The sequence below is a fragment of the Rhincodon typus genome, chromosome 17, assembly GCF_021869965.1.
Source record: "Rhincodon typus isolate 14 chromosome 17, sRhiTyp1.1, whole genome shotgun sequence".
Classification (NCBI taxonomy): domain Eukaryota; kingdom Metazoa; phylum Chordata; class Chondrichthyes; order Orectolobiformes; family Rhincodontidae; genus Rhincodon; species Rhincodon typus.
Genome location: NC_063348.1, coordinates 50,970,752 through 50,987,323, shown reverse-complemented (window position 1 = coordinate 50,987,323; position 16,572 = coordinate 50,970,752). Strand labels below are relative to the sequence as shown.

General features: G+C 38.5%; 1 protein-coding gene across 5 annotated transcripts in view; it reads right to left on the bottom strand.

The window, feature by feature from the left end:
• Window positions 1-7,701: 7,701 nt before the first annotated feature.
• Window positions 7,702-16,572, bottom strand: part of mettl15 (methyltransferase like 15) — a 92,583-nt gene continuing 83,712 nt past the window's right edge. For 3 of the 5 annotated variants that reach the window (XM_048607059.1, XM_048607058.1, XM_048607060.1), the window contains exon 5: window positions 7,702-9,321. In XM_048607059.1, the coding sequence (XP_048463016.1) occupies window positions 8,885-9,321 (437 nt within the window). In that variant the 3' untranslated portion in view covers window positions 7,702-8,884. Of the gene's footprint in view, window positions 9,322-9,656; window positions 9,834-10,704; window positions 15,600-16,572 lie in introns of those variants that run through there. The other 2 variants (XR_007263964.1, XM_048607061.1) reach the window with 2 other exon arrangements.

Genomic DNA, 16,572 nt, shown 5'->3' with positions numbered 1-16,572 from the left:
TGCTGCTTGGCCTGCTGTGTTCATCCAGCCCTGCACCTTGTTGTAAGAATCTGTGTCTGAATTTACCTTTTTGCCAAGGGGTGTGTTTATAGGATGTTACTATATTGTAATAGTTAATTAGTAATCGGTACAGTATCTATTATTTGGTTAAGTTTTCCAATAATTGTTATTCTAAATTTCTCTTTCTTTTGTTTATATTTTAACTACACTGTTTAAATAAATTGTGTTTTGCTTTACTTCAAGTAATTGACCAGTTGCATCACATCTGGAACACACACTACACATCTACCTTTAAAATATGAAAAAGTTCTCCTTTTTCAGGGGTCCGGTCTGGTCCATAACACAAGCCTTGTTAAAACAAAACTTCAATGTTCACTGTATCTTTTCAAATATTTACTTCAAACTGGGGCACCAGAAATAATTAGACTGATTCCTGGGACAGCAGGAATAACATACGAAGAGAGAGTGGATCAGTAAAGACCATATTCACTGGAGTTTAGAAGAATGAGGTGGTGTCTCATAACCTATAAAATTTGAAACAGGAGCTAACAATGTAAATGCAGAATGTTCCTGATGACCAGGGAGTCCAGAACCAGAGGTCATAGTCTAAGGATATAGGGTAGGCCATTCAGGACTGACTTAAGGAGAAATTTCTTCACATTGAGAGTGGTGAGCTGTGGAATTCTCTGCCATTGAAACAGTTGAAGCCAGATATAATTTTTCAGGTTAAAGGGATCAAAGGGTATGGGGAGAAAATGGGAGCAGGGGACTGAGTTGGATGGTCAGCCATGATTGTATTGAATGGCAGAGCAGGCTCGAAGGGCAGAATGCCATATTCCTACACCTAATTTCTATGAAACCGATCTAGGTATCTCCACAAAACCTGAAGCGAGTATGTTTTCCCACAATCATTCAAAAACTGGAGTTCTCAAATTAGCTATTAAAGAAGAGGCATCTTCGTAACACAGTGAACTGGTCACTAAATCACAACCTGCTAGATATTTGTACCACTGCTACATGGCCACCAACGAGAGAATACAAAGATCGTGACATTGATAGTGATAACTGGGAGACAGTTACTGACAAGCATGACCTCTGGAGTCTGACTCTCTGGAAAGTCATTGAAAGACAAGAAAGGAATGGCAAGTTCAGCTGGTTGAGAAGAAAGCCTGAAGAAAACAGTGAGGCCAGCAAATAATGCTCCAACTTAGTCCACCATCCTCCCCTGCAGCAAATGTGACAGAGTCTGGCCAAGCCAGAGTGGCTGTCCCGAGCCATAGGAAGAGATGCTTAACGCAGAGTTAATCAGCAATGCACAAACTATTGCACAGCTGATGAAGCAAGTGCACATTTTACCAGTCCCTTCAAGACAGATGTGGGACCAAAATTAAGTGAACACCCTGTCAGGAGTTTTAAGGCAAATTTCCTCAGGGTACGTTCCCCCAGCAACCTGCTGGTTGGAGATAGACAAATATTCAACACGCTTGAGAGGCCTTAACTAGAAACCATTTGTGGAGAGCGAAGTAATTCTTCCAGCATTCACTTCCACTCACTCGCCACCCCCTGAACCCCATCCTATTCTGTCCAGAGGTTGGGAAAACCTTGGAGGTTCCTTCACAGTGGGATGTCACGGAGCAATCATAGGTTGATATGAATACATTGATGATTCCAAAATCTGAAAAGGCTCCTCTTGCAAAGTGATTCCTGTAGAGGGGCTACCCTTTCAAATTGATGCCTTGATAGTTCTGGGCCTTCTTCTCAAATGGGCTGCCTGCGCGCACTGTCAATTTTGAGGTGCCCTAAAGGTTTCCCAGTGTCTGGGTATATTCACCAGTGCCAGTAGATTGATCACTGGCCATCCCATCAGGCCCTCCAACTGGCATGTCCCGCCTGCCTGCTGTCCTCATTCAGATGGTAAACACACACAGAGGGCCAGGAGCCTGAGAGTTAGAGGCTGAGGAACTACAAATGGTACTGACGTTCCTGATTCCCACAGGAACATTCAGTCCTGTGTTTTCACCAAGAAATTTTACACCCACCAAAGAAAGAAATTCTTACAACTACTTATGATGCAAGGATCCAGACCATTGCTAAGATGAAGTAGTAGTGTTACGAAGTTGGGTAGAGTAATTGTGAGGGGGAAGACAGGAAGCTAAAATGTTTGGTTCCTTTAAGAGATTTGTGCTTTGTCTGTAATGTATTTCTGTGAGCAGCAGCTGAAGTTGCCAGTACAGAGAGCCTCAAAAAGTGAAACAAGTGTATCAAAAAAAAAAAGCCTTACAGGTGACAGGCAAAACAGCTATCTTGTTTTGATGTTGTGACGAGTTTGAATTCGGCCAATTAATTTAAAACTAAACTCAGCGATTCAAAGCCAATTGAATTTAAATCTGATGGTGTTGACAACCTGAAACCAATCATATCGTAAGAATTTGATTATGTCATTACGGGTATATAAGACGAGGGCATTTGGAAAACCCAGAGTTAGCACCATTCAGCTGTCAGAGAAAGCCCATCTAATTAATCAAGGGTACCATGGTATTTTAGCTCAAAGTCCTCATTGAGGAAATTATGGAGATAAAACATCCCTGACAGCAGAAATAACGGAAGGTGTTTGTGAAGAGATCAAACATGACAGAGGATTTCAAAAGACAATCTGTGCAAACTTGGAGAGATTAAGTTATAATTTATTGCTTCTTATTAATAAGGTTTATATTAGTGGGACTTTTCTTTATTTAAACAGCATTCCAATAGAATTTAGACCAGTTAGAAAGTGGTCTAGGGGGGAATTGTCAGTTTGTTAGTAATTTGGTTAATTTGTTCATTGTTGGATTAAATAAATAGATTGTTTCTTGTTACTTGTAAAGCGGAGATCAGGGATTTTCTTTCTCTTAACCATTCTTTCAATAGATTACGAGGGGAAAGACAAGCTTCTCTGGGTGTTTAAGGAGTAATTACTGGACTCCTGTCATAACAGATCGGGGCTTGTGTTTTAGTTTAATTATCAGAGGGGTTCGGCCATTCCCTGTCATTACGGTAGGCTCTTGGGGGATAAAAAAAAAGCATTTACAGTTTGTAGCGCCCTAATCTGGCAGCCTTCACACTGGTCCTTTGTTGGATCAGAGCATTTGCTGGACCATGGGTACGTAAGTATAAAATAGAAGAAAAATTGCCATAGTCTTACCAGAGCCTGGGGCTGCTCTCTCATTGGTAGCGGTTTAACCTGAAGGTCACCACACTTTAGTCTAGGGGAGAAGTTGAGAGTCCTTCATCCTAATCTCAGCTGTTGCAGGAATCAAACCCACACTGTTGGGGCCACTGTGCATTATAAACAAACTAAGCCAACTGAGCTAACCCACCCCAAATCTTCCTCCCACAGTCCAAAGATGTACTAACTAGGTGGATTGGTCATACTAATTGCCCATAGTGTTACGGGATGTGTAGATTAGGTGGTTACAGGGGTCTGGGTGAGATGCTCTGAGGGTCGGTGTGGACTTGTTGGGTTGAAGGGCCTGTTTCCACACTGTAGGGATTCTATGAAGTCAAGTCTATTCAATGCACAAACATGTCAAAAGTAAGGACCTAATCTTGACTTGAATCAATCACATGCCTTATGGATGAATGGTTTTCCAGTCGGCCACTCAAAACAGGATTGTGGGTATCCAGTCTGGACAAAGTCATAAAAGGTAATTATATAAAGATCGAGGCAGAGCCCCTACAGGGAAAACCAGACATCCTGTGGGTGCCAGAAGATAGATGTTGCTGGATCAGGCAGTTAAAGCTGCAAGCAAAAATTAACAGCATTCTGTTCTTAAAATCATCAGCTTGTCAAGAGCTAGTGATACCAGAACAGAAATTGCTAGGGAAACTCAGCAGGTCTGGCAGCATCTGGAGAGAAAGCAGAGTTAATGTTTTGGGCCCACTGACCTTTCTTCAGAACTCTGAATGTAAGCTCTAGTGATACAAGGGCCAAAGTGCATAACTTAAACTCTCAATAGATATAGTAAAGGAAGTCATTTGGTCACCAGTCTAGGGTATTTAAAAATAGGCTACTTTACTTCCATTTGGTAAGGTAAATAGCTTATTGAACAGAATTCAGAATGTAGACACCGAGTTCAGATGACTCATGAATCAATATCCAGTACTGTGTTCTTTTCTGTTCAGCTCCATTCACATCAAACAGAATGTAAACAAAATTAAAGACAAACTTGCCACATGTACATTTTGTACATCTTAATAGCAATATTTGGCAGTAAACGAAAAGCACTTTCTGATTTAACTTTTGTTGGTTCAGTTATGTTTGGACTAGCCTTGGATTGTTTTGAATTGAAGTTAACTATCTTTTGAATTTTTTCATCTGAGGCTGGTGATAGAGGAGTGTAAAGAAATACCACTTGTTGCACTGAGCCCTCATTGCAAAACAAACATGAAAAAAGGGCCATTGTTAGACATAAAACAGCTTCTCCATTTCTGTTTTAAGGTTTGCATCCCTATGTACATTAGATCATATCATTTGATGCCTTGTATTTCAATAGTTCTGTCACTTCACAAACAGGTCTAAACTTCTAGAAGTTGAAAAATCACCCGGCTCTCAGTACTCATACAAGACATCTGCAATGTTGGTCTGTTTTCATAACTAATCATCATAAAACACAATCTTGAAGGTTTAAAATGTTCAATTCACAACATATTCTAGCAAAATTTATTAAAAAATATGTTGGCACAAATCATCTATCTTCTCTATAGTTGGAGACAGAACATTTTTTGCTTTATGTTAAACTGAATAATTGTTTAAAAACTATAATCTTTTCCAGTTAACACTTTGGCTCCATGGTATTTTGTCCAAAACTTTGAAAATTGATATAAATAATTAACTTAGTAATCTTTACATTTCCTTATTGCCCGTTGTTTCACACCATATGTCTTTATCGACATTCTGTATTGCGATTCTCTAATTCGTTTAATGAAGATTTTGGGATAGCATTAATGTCATTTTCAAGTTTTGTTTAATATTCCTTTTGTGCAGTTCTTACTTTCTTTTGTCTCCTTTTTGCTTTTTATGGCTCTCCAAAGCTTCTGGGTTTCTCTTATAATTAGGTAAGCTTTCTCTTTTAGCATGTCTCTTGCTCATTTGTTGACCACAGGTGCTGACCTATATAAATGGTGCTTTGTGCATGTTCTGGTCTTGTTTTGTGTTAAACGTTTCTTTGAATTCTTCCCACTGGTCGTAGGCTTACCCATTAACAGATCAGTTCTGTTTATTTCTTATTCCTATTGAAGAATGTGTTACTTTAAAATTATAACATTAGTTTATGGTTTTCTTATTTCACTCTTATACAGCCACTCTTTGCAAGATACTCACTTTCTGTCAGATTGTTAACTAAGTCTGACTTGTTGTGTATCACTAACATGTGGAATGGCCTGCTCCTTTCTTGGTTCTAACACATAATACCCTAGAAAATAGTTCCAAATAAATTTTAGGAACATTATCATTATTATTGTGGTATTCTGCAGTTATAATGGGGAATTTATTGTTTACATTGACTTGGCATTGTTTTTGCATCAGGTTTTCCTGCTCTCCACATTTATAGAACATGGAACAACACAGAACAGGAACAGGCCCTTTGGCCTACCGTGTCTGTGCTGACCATGATGTTATTCTAAAGTGGTCCCATTAATCTGGATGGTCTACATCCCTTTATTCATTGCCTGCTCACAAGTCTGTCTAAATGTCTCTTAAACCTTGCTATCGTATCAGCTTCCACTTGCACTCCTGGTAGCATGTTCCAGGCACCTATCACCTTCTGTGTAAAAAATACTTGTCTGGCACATCTTTAAACTTCCCCAGTCACCTTAAACCTATGCCTCCTAGTATTTGAAATTTCCATCCTGATGCATCACCTCACGCTTGAGCAGATTAAACCCCATCTGCTATTTCTACGTTCAACTTTCCAACTGATCTATATCCTGCTATATATCCTTTGACAACCTTCCTTACTATTCACAGCTCGACAAATGTTTGTATCATCTGCAAACATACAATCAGACTACCTCAATTTTCAAAGTAATTTAATATGTTAGAAACAATAGAGGTCCCAGCATGCAGAACATGACTGGTCACTGACCTTCAGTCAGAAAAACAACCCTCCACAACTACCCTCTATCTTCTATGACCAAGCCACTTTTGTATCCAACTCACTATGGATCCCATGTGACTTAATCTTCTGGACCAGCCTACCATCAGAGAACTTGTCAAATGCTTTAGTAAACTCCAAGTAGACAACATCCAGTACCCTACCCTCATTAATCATTTTTGTCACTTCGTCAAAACATTCAATCAAATTTTTGAGACAGAACTCCTCCACACAAAGCCATGTTGACTATCCCAGTAAGTCCATTATTTTCCAAATATGAATAAATCATGTCCTTAAGAATCTTCTCCAATAATTTCGGTACCTCTGATGGAAGACTCACCAGCCTTTAATTTCCTAGATTATTCCTGTTGCCTCCTTAAACAAAGAAACAACATTGGTTATTCTCCATACCTGTAGCTAAAGAATAGAATAGAATGGAAGTTTATTGTCATATGTACTTTTCCATGAAAAATACAGTGAAAAGTTTTATAAATTGCCACACCACAGCACCAACATCAATACAAAGAGGATACAGAGATCTCTGTCAAGGCCCCATCTCCTCCCTTGCTTCCCTCAATATCCTGGAATAGTTATCATCAGGCCCTGGGGACATACCGATCTCAATGTTTTTCATGACGCCCAAAACCAACTCCTTCAACATGCCCTAGACTACCAACAGATCCCCCTCTAATCTCATCATCAACCACATTCTCCACCTTGGTGAAAACCAATGTGAAATACTCAAAGACTTCACACATTTCCTCTAGCGTCAAGCATAAATTCCCTCCTTTGTCCACGAGTGGATCTATCCTTTCCCCAGATACCATCTTGCTCCTTATATGCCCATAAAACACCTTGGGATTTTCCTTAATCCTTCTTGCCAAGGGGATTTCATGGCCCCTTTTTGCCTTATCTCCTTGTTTAAGTTCTTTCCTCCTTTTTTACTCCTCAAAGGCCTTGTCTCATTTTAGTTTTATAAACATTACATGCGTTTCCTTTTTCTTGGTGGCTAAACTTTCAAGATCTCCCAAATCTTGCCATTCTTATCTTTAATCCTCACATGAACATGCTGGTCCTGAATTCTCATCAACTGACCTTTAAAAGACTCTTACACGTCAGATTTGGATTTATCCTCAACCAGCTACCCCTACGTGGTTTCTTCAGTTCCTGCCTAAGCTTCTGTAATTAGCCCTTCGTCAATTTAGCAGTTTCATCCAAGAATCAGTCTTATCCTTATCCACAACTATCTTGAAACATATGGAATTACAATCACTGTTCCCAAAACATCCCTCCATTGAAATTTTGATCATCTGGACAGGCAGATAAGGATTAAAGATAAGAATGGCAAGATTTGGGAGATCTTGAAAGACCCCAATACAAGATCTGGTATGTACCCTTTCCTAGTTGGACTATCTACAAATTGATTTACAAAGCCCTCCTCAATGTACCTAACAGAGTGTAGGTAAACAGCACCAGCATGAGACTCAAACCCACAACCCTGAAATTGCATGCCTTATGCTTTACCGACTAAGCTAGTCAGGCCTGCAGAGAACTTGCTTTAAGTAAAATATATAAAGAATTTCAACATTTATTTTGAAAAGGGAAAAATGTGTCGAGCACAGGCCAAGAACTTCCCAAAATAGTAAAAAAAATCACAGTAAGAGCCATTTATAAAGAGGTTTCTGTCCTTCAAACTGTAAGATCCAGAATGTGGAAAAAAGGATAAATAAACAACACTTGCACAATACACTAAAAAAAAGCGAATTAATACCATGAAACTTCTGTAGGTATAGTGTCAACAAAATTCACAACTATTAGTTTTTACACTTGTGAACAAAAATCTTGTAGCGCGTTCACATTATCTTAAACATACAAGTTCCAGCAATAACATAATTGACCAAAAGTAGAGGCATGCATTAAGATGTAGTTTACATTTTAAAATATTCCAAACCAATGAAAATCTCTGAATTCATCAGCTTTTTCTCCAGAGGAATCTGTTCGCATATAGTCATCTCTACTTGCTGTGAGAGATCCCAGAGATATACAACACAAAGCAATGCTTTCCCAAACTTCCATGCTTCACTAATTTAGTGATCACAGACCAATGTCACTTGCATGAATACAAAGGTTTATGACATCTTTAATAAGCACTTAATATTTGAATGCTACCCATTCTATGGACTCTTTTGGCAAATTTTGCAAAATGAAAGGTTAAGGATGTTCATGTGAGAAATGGAACATGCTTTCTTTGGACTCCAGTTGTCAGCATCCCCTCAGGTTGGGTCTTGCAATGCCCCTTTTCTCTGCCCCAAAAAAGTTCTGAGCCTATGTCCAAGAAGAATATCCCCCTCCCTCAGTGCACTACCATGAGACGTTGCCATTTTCCTGCACAGCCATCCATTGACTGTTTAGGGACATTATCCAGTATTGTCAATCGGTTGGTACTATTAGACCTGCAATTTGGGTAACTCATCCAATCAGTTTTGGGCAGATCTGGATTCATGTCCCAGAGGTGGAAGGCTTATGTTTAACTCACTGCTTTGGCAGGCATCCGTTCTTCCACTGAGTCGAAAATGACAATCATACAATTTCAAGCACATCTAAATCTCTACCTTCCTGTTATTAATATTTTTATACCAGCAACAATGAGATAACATCCTTGTTTATCAGCATTTTCACTAAACATTACAAAAACACTTCCGTGTCAAATTCTGTTAGCCTTGGGATATTAAGAAAACTCTCAAACTTGACTGTCACAGTTTTATGGCAGCTCTAAGCTTTGCAGAACGCCCACGTGGATTTTCATGAACTTCCTCCAGGCCCGGGGTCAACACTTTCTTCTGAGTGTGTGACCACTTCAAGGTCGTCTGTTCAGGGTGGAATGAGCCATCCTCTTCCTGTCTTCTAAGTCCTTGTCTAATCTTTTGCCTTGCACTTTGGTTGGGCTCCTCAGATATGTCAATGCCATGCAGAAAACGTTTCACAATGCGGTCTTCAAGTGAATGAAATGTTAATACAACCAAGCGGCCTTGAGGTTTCAAGAATTTTTGAGCTGTTTTAAGTCCTTTATACAATTCATTCAATTCATCATTCACAAAAATCCTCAAGGCCTGGAATGTTTTGGTTGCTACATGTGCAGGTCTCTGAAGCAGGTCTTTACATGCATACATTGCTGCTGCTGGAAATGCTCCTGTGACACCCAGAAACAGAAAGAAGAAAAAAAGATCATGTTTTAAGAAGCAAAGTTAAAATAAAGTTTATTTAATAAGAGCACAGTATCCATGCATGATACATCTTCGAAAACAAAATATAATTAATTATTTGGTAGCACAGAACATTGCCAATTATACACAAAATCAAAGTATTTTGTCTCGCACTCATCAGGCAGGATTGGACACAATTAAGCAGACTTAGACAGGCAAAAGGCATACATCACACCTTTGTCATTGAGGAAAGGGTTATGGACACGGTCAATCCCTTCTGCATTCTCCAAGGCAATGCCCTGACCAATCAGAGTCTACCAACCTGGTTGTGCTTAGTCACTGAGTTTGACAATTCCTGCTGCATCTCCATGTTAATCATCAAATTAACACCTTCGTCTCATGCTTAAAAGTTGGTGTTCCCCTTCTAAGTTTGGTATCTTGTGCCCCAAGAAAGTCCTGATGAATGCAAGATGAAGAGCTTCGACTTCATGTCTCATTTCTAGCAATGATTAAAATATGCAATATGCAGATTGGACATATTATGAATTAAATATATTGCACATTTAATTTTATTGGTATGGGTCATATTGTAGTCACCTTTTCTATCTAATGGCTTACTGAGCAGTTCAAAAATGATATTGATAACATTACGATGAGTTTCAAATGCTAACCAAATTTAAAATGCAGGAGAGAGAGCACACATTCCCATTCCTACTGTGTATGTTTTCCATCCAGTCATATTCTATCACAGTGTACAAGTCTGTTTCTGGTGTCTTTATCACGCCTAACCTAATACATTGTGATTGCTGTAGAGATCGCAAGGAAATTGAAATTAGAATACTTAATCATTCTCCAACCATTCAATGCCTGTGATTCCACTCAGTTCTTGAGATTAACGACAAGACCACCTTCCGGATGTGAAAAGTGGAGTTATGGAAAGTGATTGCATCACCTATCAATTAAAAGTACGTGGTAGTTAAAATTAATTTAAAGCACAACTGCCCCCTTCCTGCACAGGTATTTTCAGATCAGCAGATTACGCAGAACATAAATTGTGGGTTCTTATAGTTTGTTTTCCCTTATTTTGAAGGCAGCTCACAATAATGTGACAGATTCACTTTTATGCCTGTCATGAAGTGATCTGACAATTACAGACTCACTATAAAGCTACTTTGACAGACTCGATTTTTTTTTACACTACAAGAACAAAGCAGGGGTGTAAGGATGAAATACACACTCATTGAACTGAATAAAGTCAAACACAAACCGTTCTACACTGAAGTTACTTTATTGACAGTGAAAATTCTTTTCAGTTAACTGTCACAAAACATGCAATAAAATTTAAATATTGCCTAAGAGATTCAACACAATAAACAGAAGAGTAGTTAATTGATTGCTTAGAAACGAATAATTAATTGGCAATATATATTGTTTTTTGGTGTGACTACTATGCTCAATTTAAAATGCAACTGTGACAAAATAAACTCTTCCATGTAACTGCAAAAATAGTATTAGTTGTTTTTAATTCATGCATATATGCAGAACCTTTGTACAGCGCTACATTTCAAACACTAATAATTTTTACTGCCAACACATTATTTTAAATTTGGTCATTCAAATGAGACGATAGTACTGCAGAGTAAAATAACATTCTGTTTTGTGTTTCCTTGTATATTAAAGAAAACAAAATGTGATTAAAACAAACCTGCAATTACTAGCTTTAAAGTTAAGTAAACAATTAAGCATTTCAATACAAAACCAAGCTCTTCTAATTGGAACTTCTTTTAAAATGTATCACCACATTAAATTTAAGCACAGACAAAACTCTTAAATACTCAAATGCTATACAATTTTTACATTTTCTACATCTGCATGACAACACAAGTTATTAGCGAGTATGTCTGACTTCTGAATGTAGGAACTCCTTGTTTTATCTGTCCAATGGCAGTGTAATTGATGAACAGCTAGCAAACCTCACTCTGCCTGACACAGAGATCTTCATTCTAGGATAGCAGGTGTTTTCAAATAGTTATAGTAAGAGTTTTTGCAGGCCTCATTGGTTTCTTAAACCTGCTGTTTAGTACAAAGTGCTCTACTAAAGATTCCCCGTGCTGTTTTAAAGCACATCCCCTTATTACTGAGCATATAAAACAAATGTTAATCTTGCTTCGCGCACCTCCAGTGCAGTATAACCTGTATGCCTCACTCTGTCTAAGCACCCTGTGGTCTGTATGTCCTTGCTTACTATGATCTGCAAACACAGCCTTTCACTGTACTTACGTACATGTGATTACAATAAATCAAATCAAATCAATGCTCAGAAATTTCAATGAAGATTTCCACCATTCAAAGCCAGATTGCCAAATACTGTAAGTGACATTCTCATTTTGATGGATGTGTCTGACTTCACCATCCTGAACTGCCATCATTTTACAGCATTTTTGTCTGTTGCTTACTGTTTTTTTTTACTTCAATGACCTCAATTTAACTGGTTTGTTTGCAACTCTGTCAGCCTCTCCCTGGCCGACACTGCTGAACATGAGTGAAATAACTCCACAGAGGCTGGTATCCTGTCACCAAGTCACCCTTTTTTTCACACATGGTAAAGTTCTTGACTCTGGTACAGCCTCATCAGAGTCAACGACCAGGGTGTCAGTGTGTCTGACACTTCTGTTTTTACCTGTCAGCCGTGGCTCCCTGATTGGGGCTGTTAATCTTGCCCAATCAGGGAACTCATATTCTCTGAGGTCCACCTGGCTGACCTTGTTACAATCACTGCACCCCTCCCCCTCTGAGTCCAAGCACACAGGCCTGTTCTTTTTCTTTTAGCTCCTCCTGGGGAGTTTTAGTACCAGGTCAGATTCCTCAGACTCTGGCTGAGATATAGGTCACCTCTTGCGTCTAGAGCATCTTGGAAGAAATTCATTCTCTTCTTAGCCCCTTCGTCAGGTGAAGTGCTCCGAAAGCTTGTGATTTCAAATAAACCTGCTGGTCTATAACCTGGTGGCATGTGACCTCTGACCTCATCCAGCCCAGTCTAACACTGGTACTTCCACATCACTGTCACATCCAGGTGAAGAGGGAATTGGCTCCAATCTTTTTAATCCCTTTGGTTTGCTGTGACAAAGATTTTTAATTTTTTTATTCTGCAGTTTTATCATTTTTCAATTAAAATGTAGTAACAGTTAAAATTAAGATGGTAATGAAGGAGGAATGTTATTACCATCTAACTGAAAAATAATAAAATGCAAAATCAAACACATGCATGCACAGACATAAAGACTTAAAAGGAGGGAGCAGCTAGTACAATAGGAAGATGAAGAGTTCTGATGAAGAGTCACCAGATTTGAAACATTAACTCTGTTTTCTTCCCATACTGCTGCCAGGCCTACCAAACTTCTCCAGAAATTTCAGTTTTTACTTGAGGAAGATAATGAGCATGAGTTTAGAAAGATTTGTATTCCTTGAGTTTTTACAATTGAACTGGAGGCCTTAGTAGTTAATAGCTTGTATCCTAAGTTGTAGCAAAATTTGTACAATCCTCGAGTTCCAGTGAACAATAGTTTCTATGATTTGTTTTGTCGCAGCACTGGCTTTCAAACATATGAGAAGGAAACAGGGAGGAGAGAGAGTCTTCCACTCCTTCCTGTAACCAATCCATTTTCTTCCTGTCTGCTGCTCTGCCAAGTAGCCACTGAAATATGACTCATTTGTGTATTTCCAAGTCTGGCTCTATCATCTTTCCAAGTTGGACTGCTGGAGACAACCCTTTCATGTCCAATATGTGCAACCTTTCATGTAAGTGTAGATTAAAGCAAGAGGTGTGAGTTTCTTGACACCTCAGTCTGTTGACTAGTTTCAATATTTTTAGATAAAATGGTTATTTCAGTTCATACAAATTGTTTACACCACATCAATTTCCTGAATTTGCCTCAATCTGTGGCCAGGTGATCATTGTGACCATTTTATGTCTCTGTTTCTTCCTTTTTAAAAACTACTTTAGCATATAAAGGTCTCAGATGCTAAAATTAGACAATGGAAGTCGAAAATTAATATTTCATATTTTAGCCACTGGGGACAAGACAACATTTCTTAAAAACTCCACTGTTCATGAAAACCCCATTTTGAATGGGGTTCTTAAGCCTGAGTATTCTCAAGATGAAAGGTTGTGCTTTAGAAAGGTTTTACAAAAAGTTCAAATTACCACTTCACATTTTTGTGTAACTACAACCTGTTCATATTTTATTAATTTAAAAATAATGAATGGATTTGTGAATGTTGGACTGAGTGGAAAATAACAATTTTGTTCATTGTCAGTACATAGATCAATGTTGAAACAAGGAGTGTGTTTGTTTCTGTATCCTTATCCAACATCATTTAAGTTGCTATAAAACTTTGAAACTGAGAATATATTATTTTGATGCAACATTGGTAAAATAATGCAGCTGCACATAGACATGAAATGTTTGATCTCAAGTGTGAAAGCACAAAACCTTTTTATGATCTTTTATTCCAAAGAATTTTCTCTATTTGTAGTTTAGAATTACAAAGGGGACTGTTCTTGTGGTTCAAAATTCTACAGGTTTTGAGAGTTACAAATTCAAAAATATAAGTGTTTCTTGAGCCAAAAACAGGAGAATAATTATCAAAAGGCAAAGCAATAATTTAATTTAACCTTGAAAAATGACTTCCACTGTTTCAAACTATAAAATTGCACCGGAATTTTCTCAAACCTACAGAATGTAAAGGGAAGCATTTTATAATTCCTTAATGGTTCAGCCTGGGCTGCGGCAAGTAAAACAGTCAAGTTACAAAATAATATCCACAATGTGCTACACTCTCTAAAATCTGAAGCATTTATGTCTCTCGAGTCCCTGAAACCAGGAATTCAGTCCAGGAAGCAATGGGTAAGTAATCTTGAGTTAGATTTATGTAAAACCTTGTGCAAAATTTCAAGAATAATCACCATTTGAGGGAGGCAATCACCTAGTGGAATTATTGCAGGACTATTAATCCAGACACCCAGGTTCGAATTCTGCCACGGCAGATGGTGGAATTTGAATCCTGTTAATATCTGGAATTGAGAGTCTAACAATGACCGTAAATCCATTACTAATTGTCAGTAAAACCCATCTGGTTCACTAATGTCCTTTAGGGAGGGAAGCCGCCATCCTTACCTGGTCTGGATTACATGTGACTCTAGACCCACAGCAATGTGGTTAATTCTTAACTGCTCTGTGGGCAATTAGGAATGATCAATAAATGCTGGCCTAGCCAGTGATGCCCACATCCTATGAATGAATAAAATATCTCTGCTGCAGCTCACAAAGGTATTCTGGTGCAGTAAAAGCAGCAGGGAAATTAATTTGGAGATCAGGTTTTAAGCTGCCTTTGAAATCCATGAAGAATTCCAAAGATCATCTTTGACATTTGAACATGAGATAATTAATAAATTAATCACTTTTAAATTTCCGAGTAGTTCAATACTGTCATTTGTCTTCCAACCTGACTGCAACTCTTTAGATGATTAGATTTAGCAGTACCATTAGCAATAAGTTGCTTTTCAAGTTCACTGGATTTCAATTCAGATTGGAGTGAAAAATATTAAATTGTATATTTATGAATATATTTGATTCCTTTCTAAAATATAAACATATTGTAGCTTGTATAATCATTCTATTATGTTCCATCAACAAAACTATGGAATATTCTGCAAGTTATGGATGCACAATTTTTTAAGGTTATATTTATCCACTTTATGTTTTCAATCTATTCTCCTTCAGACATGAGGGTGCAAATTTTAGAATACGGTTTTCTTCACTGCTTCAGCAAACCTGTTTCATAATAGCCAACAGGAGGACTGCTTATCAGGACGTTGCAGTCTCTTTGCTGTTGCTTCCTCATCTCCAAACCATTCACACCCTTGCCCTCCCCAACATTGCCACAATCCAAAAACAGAGAGTTCATCTATGACAGCAAACACAAAGCACTCAACCTTTCAATCAGTCCAGCAAATATCAGTTTCCTTATTGAGGGCAGCTGAATTACTAAATACGGGCTGATAATTGAATCTCTGACCGGGAATCCAGATTCTGCTCCTTGTACTGGGAAGAATTACTAAGACAACATTTAGAAGCTACGCATCAATAGAGAGAAAGTCATAAACACAGCATGCTCCGACTTCAACTGTGCATATTGATTCAACTCCCTCCCACATACTGGCTCAGTAACTCCCCAGAGCCAGTGATGACGCCATTGGCAGCTTCTGTTTAAGAACAAATAAAAAGAAAACAGAAATAAATAAGAGCATGATAATATTAATCGTATTTCTTTACAATACCTGGACTTTTGAAAAAGTAGAGACTGATCGTAATACTCACTTAAGAAGGTGGAAGAATCATCATTCATGTTACGGCAATGTAACATGTAATGCAGGTTTTCAAGAAAATAGAACACAAGATTATTTGCTATTATTTTGTTAAAATTTGTATTAAGATTAACTTGCTAATTTTTCAAAGAACAAAGAACAAAAATAATTACAGCACAGGAACAGGCCCTTCAGTCCTCCAAGCCCGCGCCGATCCAGATCCTCTATCTAAACCTATCTCCTATTTTCCAAGGATCTGTATGGTTCTGCTCCTGCCCATTCATGTATCTGTCTAGATACATATTAAATGATGCTATCGTGCCCGACTCTACCACCTCCGCTGGCAACGCTTTCCAGGCACCCACCACCCTCTGCGTAAAGAACTTTCCACGCATATCTCCCTTAAACTTTTCCCCTCTCACCTTGAAATTGTGACCCCTAGTAATTGAGTCCCTCACTCTGGGAAAAAGCTTCTTGCTATCCACCCTATCTATACCTGTCATGATTTTGTAGACCTCAATCAGGTCCCCCCTCAACCTCCGTCTTTCTAATGTAAATAATCCTAATCTACTCAACCTCTCTTCATAGCCAGTGCCCTCCATACCAGGCAACATCCTGGTGAACCTCCTCTGCACCCTCTCCAAAGCATCCACATCCTTTTGGTAATGTGGCGACCAGAACTGTATGCAATATTCCAAATGTGGTCGAACCAAAATCCTATACAACTGTAAACATGACCTGCCAACTCTTGTACTCAATACCCCATCCGATGAATGAAAGCATGCTGTATGTCTTCTTGACCACTCTATCGACCTGCGTTGTCACTTTCAGGGTACAATGGACCTGAACACCTGTGCATCAATTTTCCCCA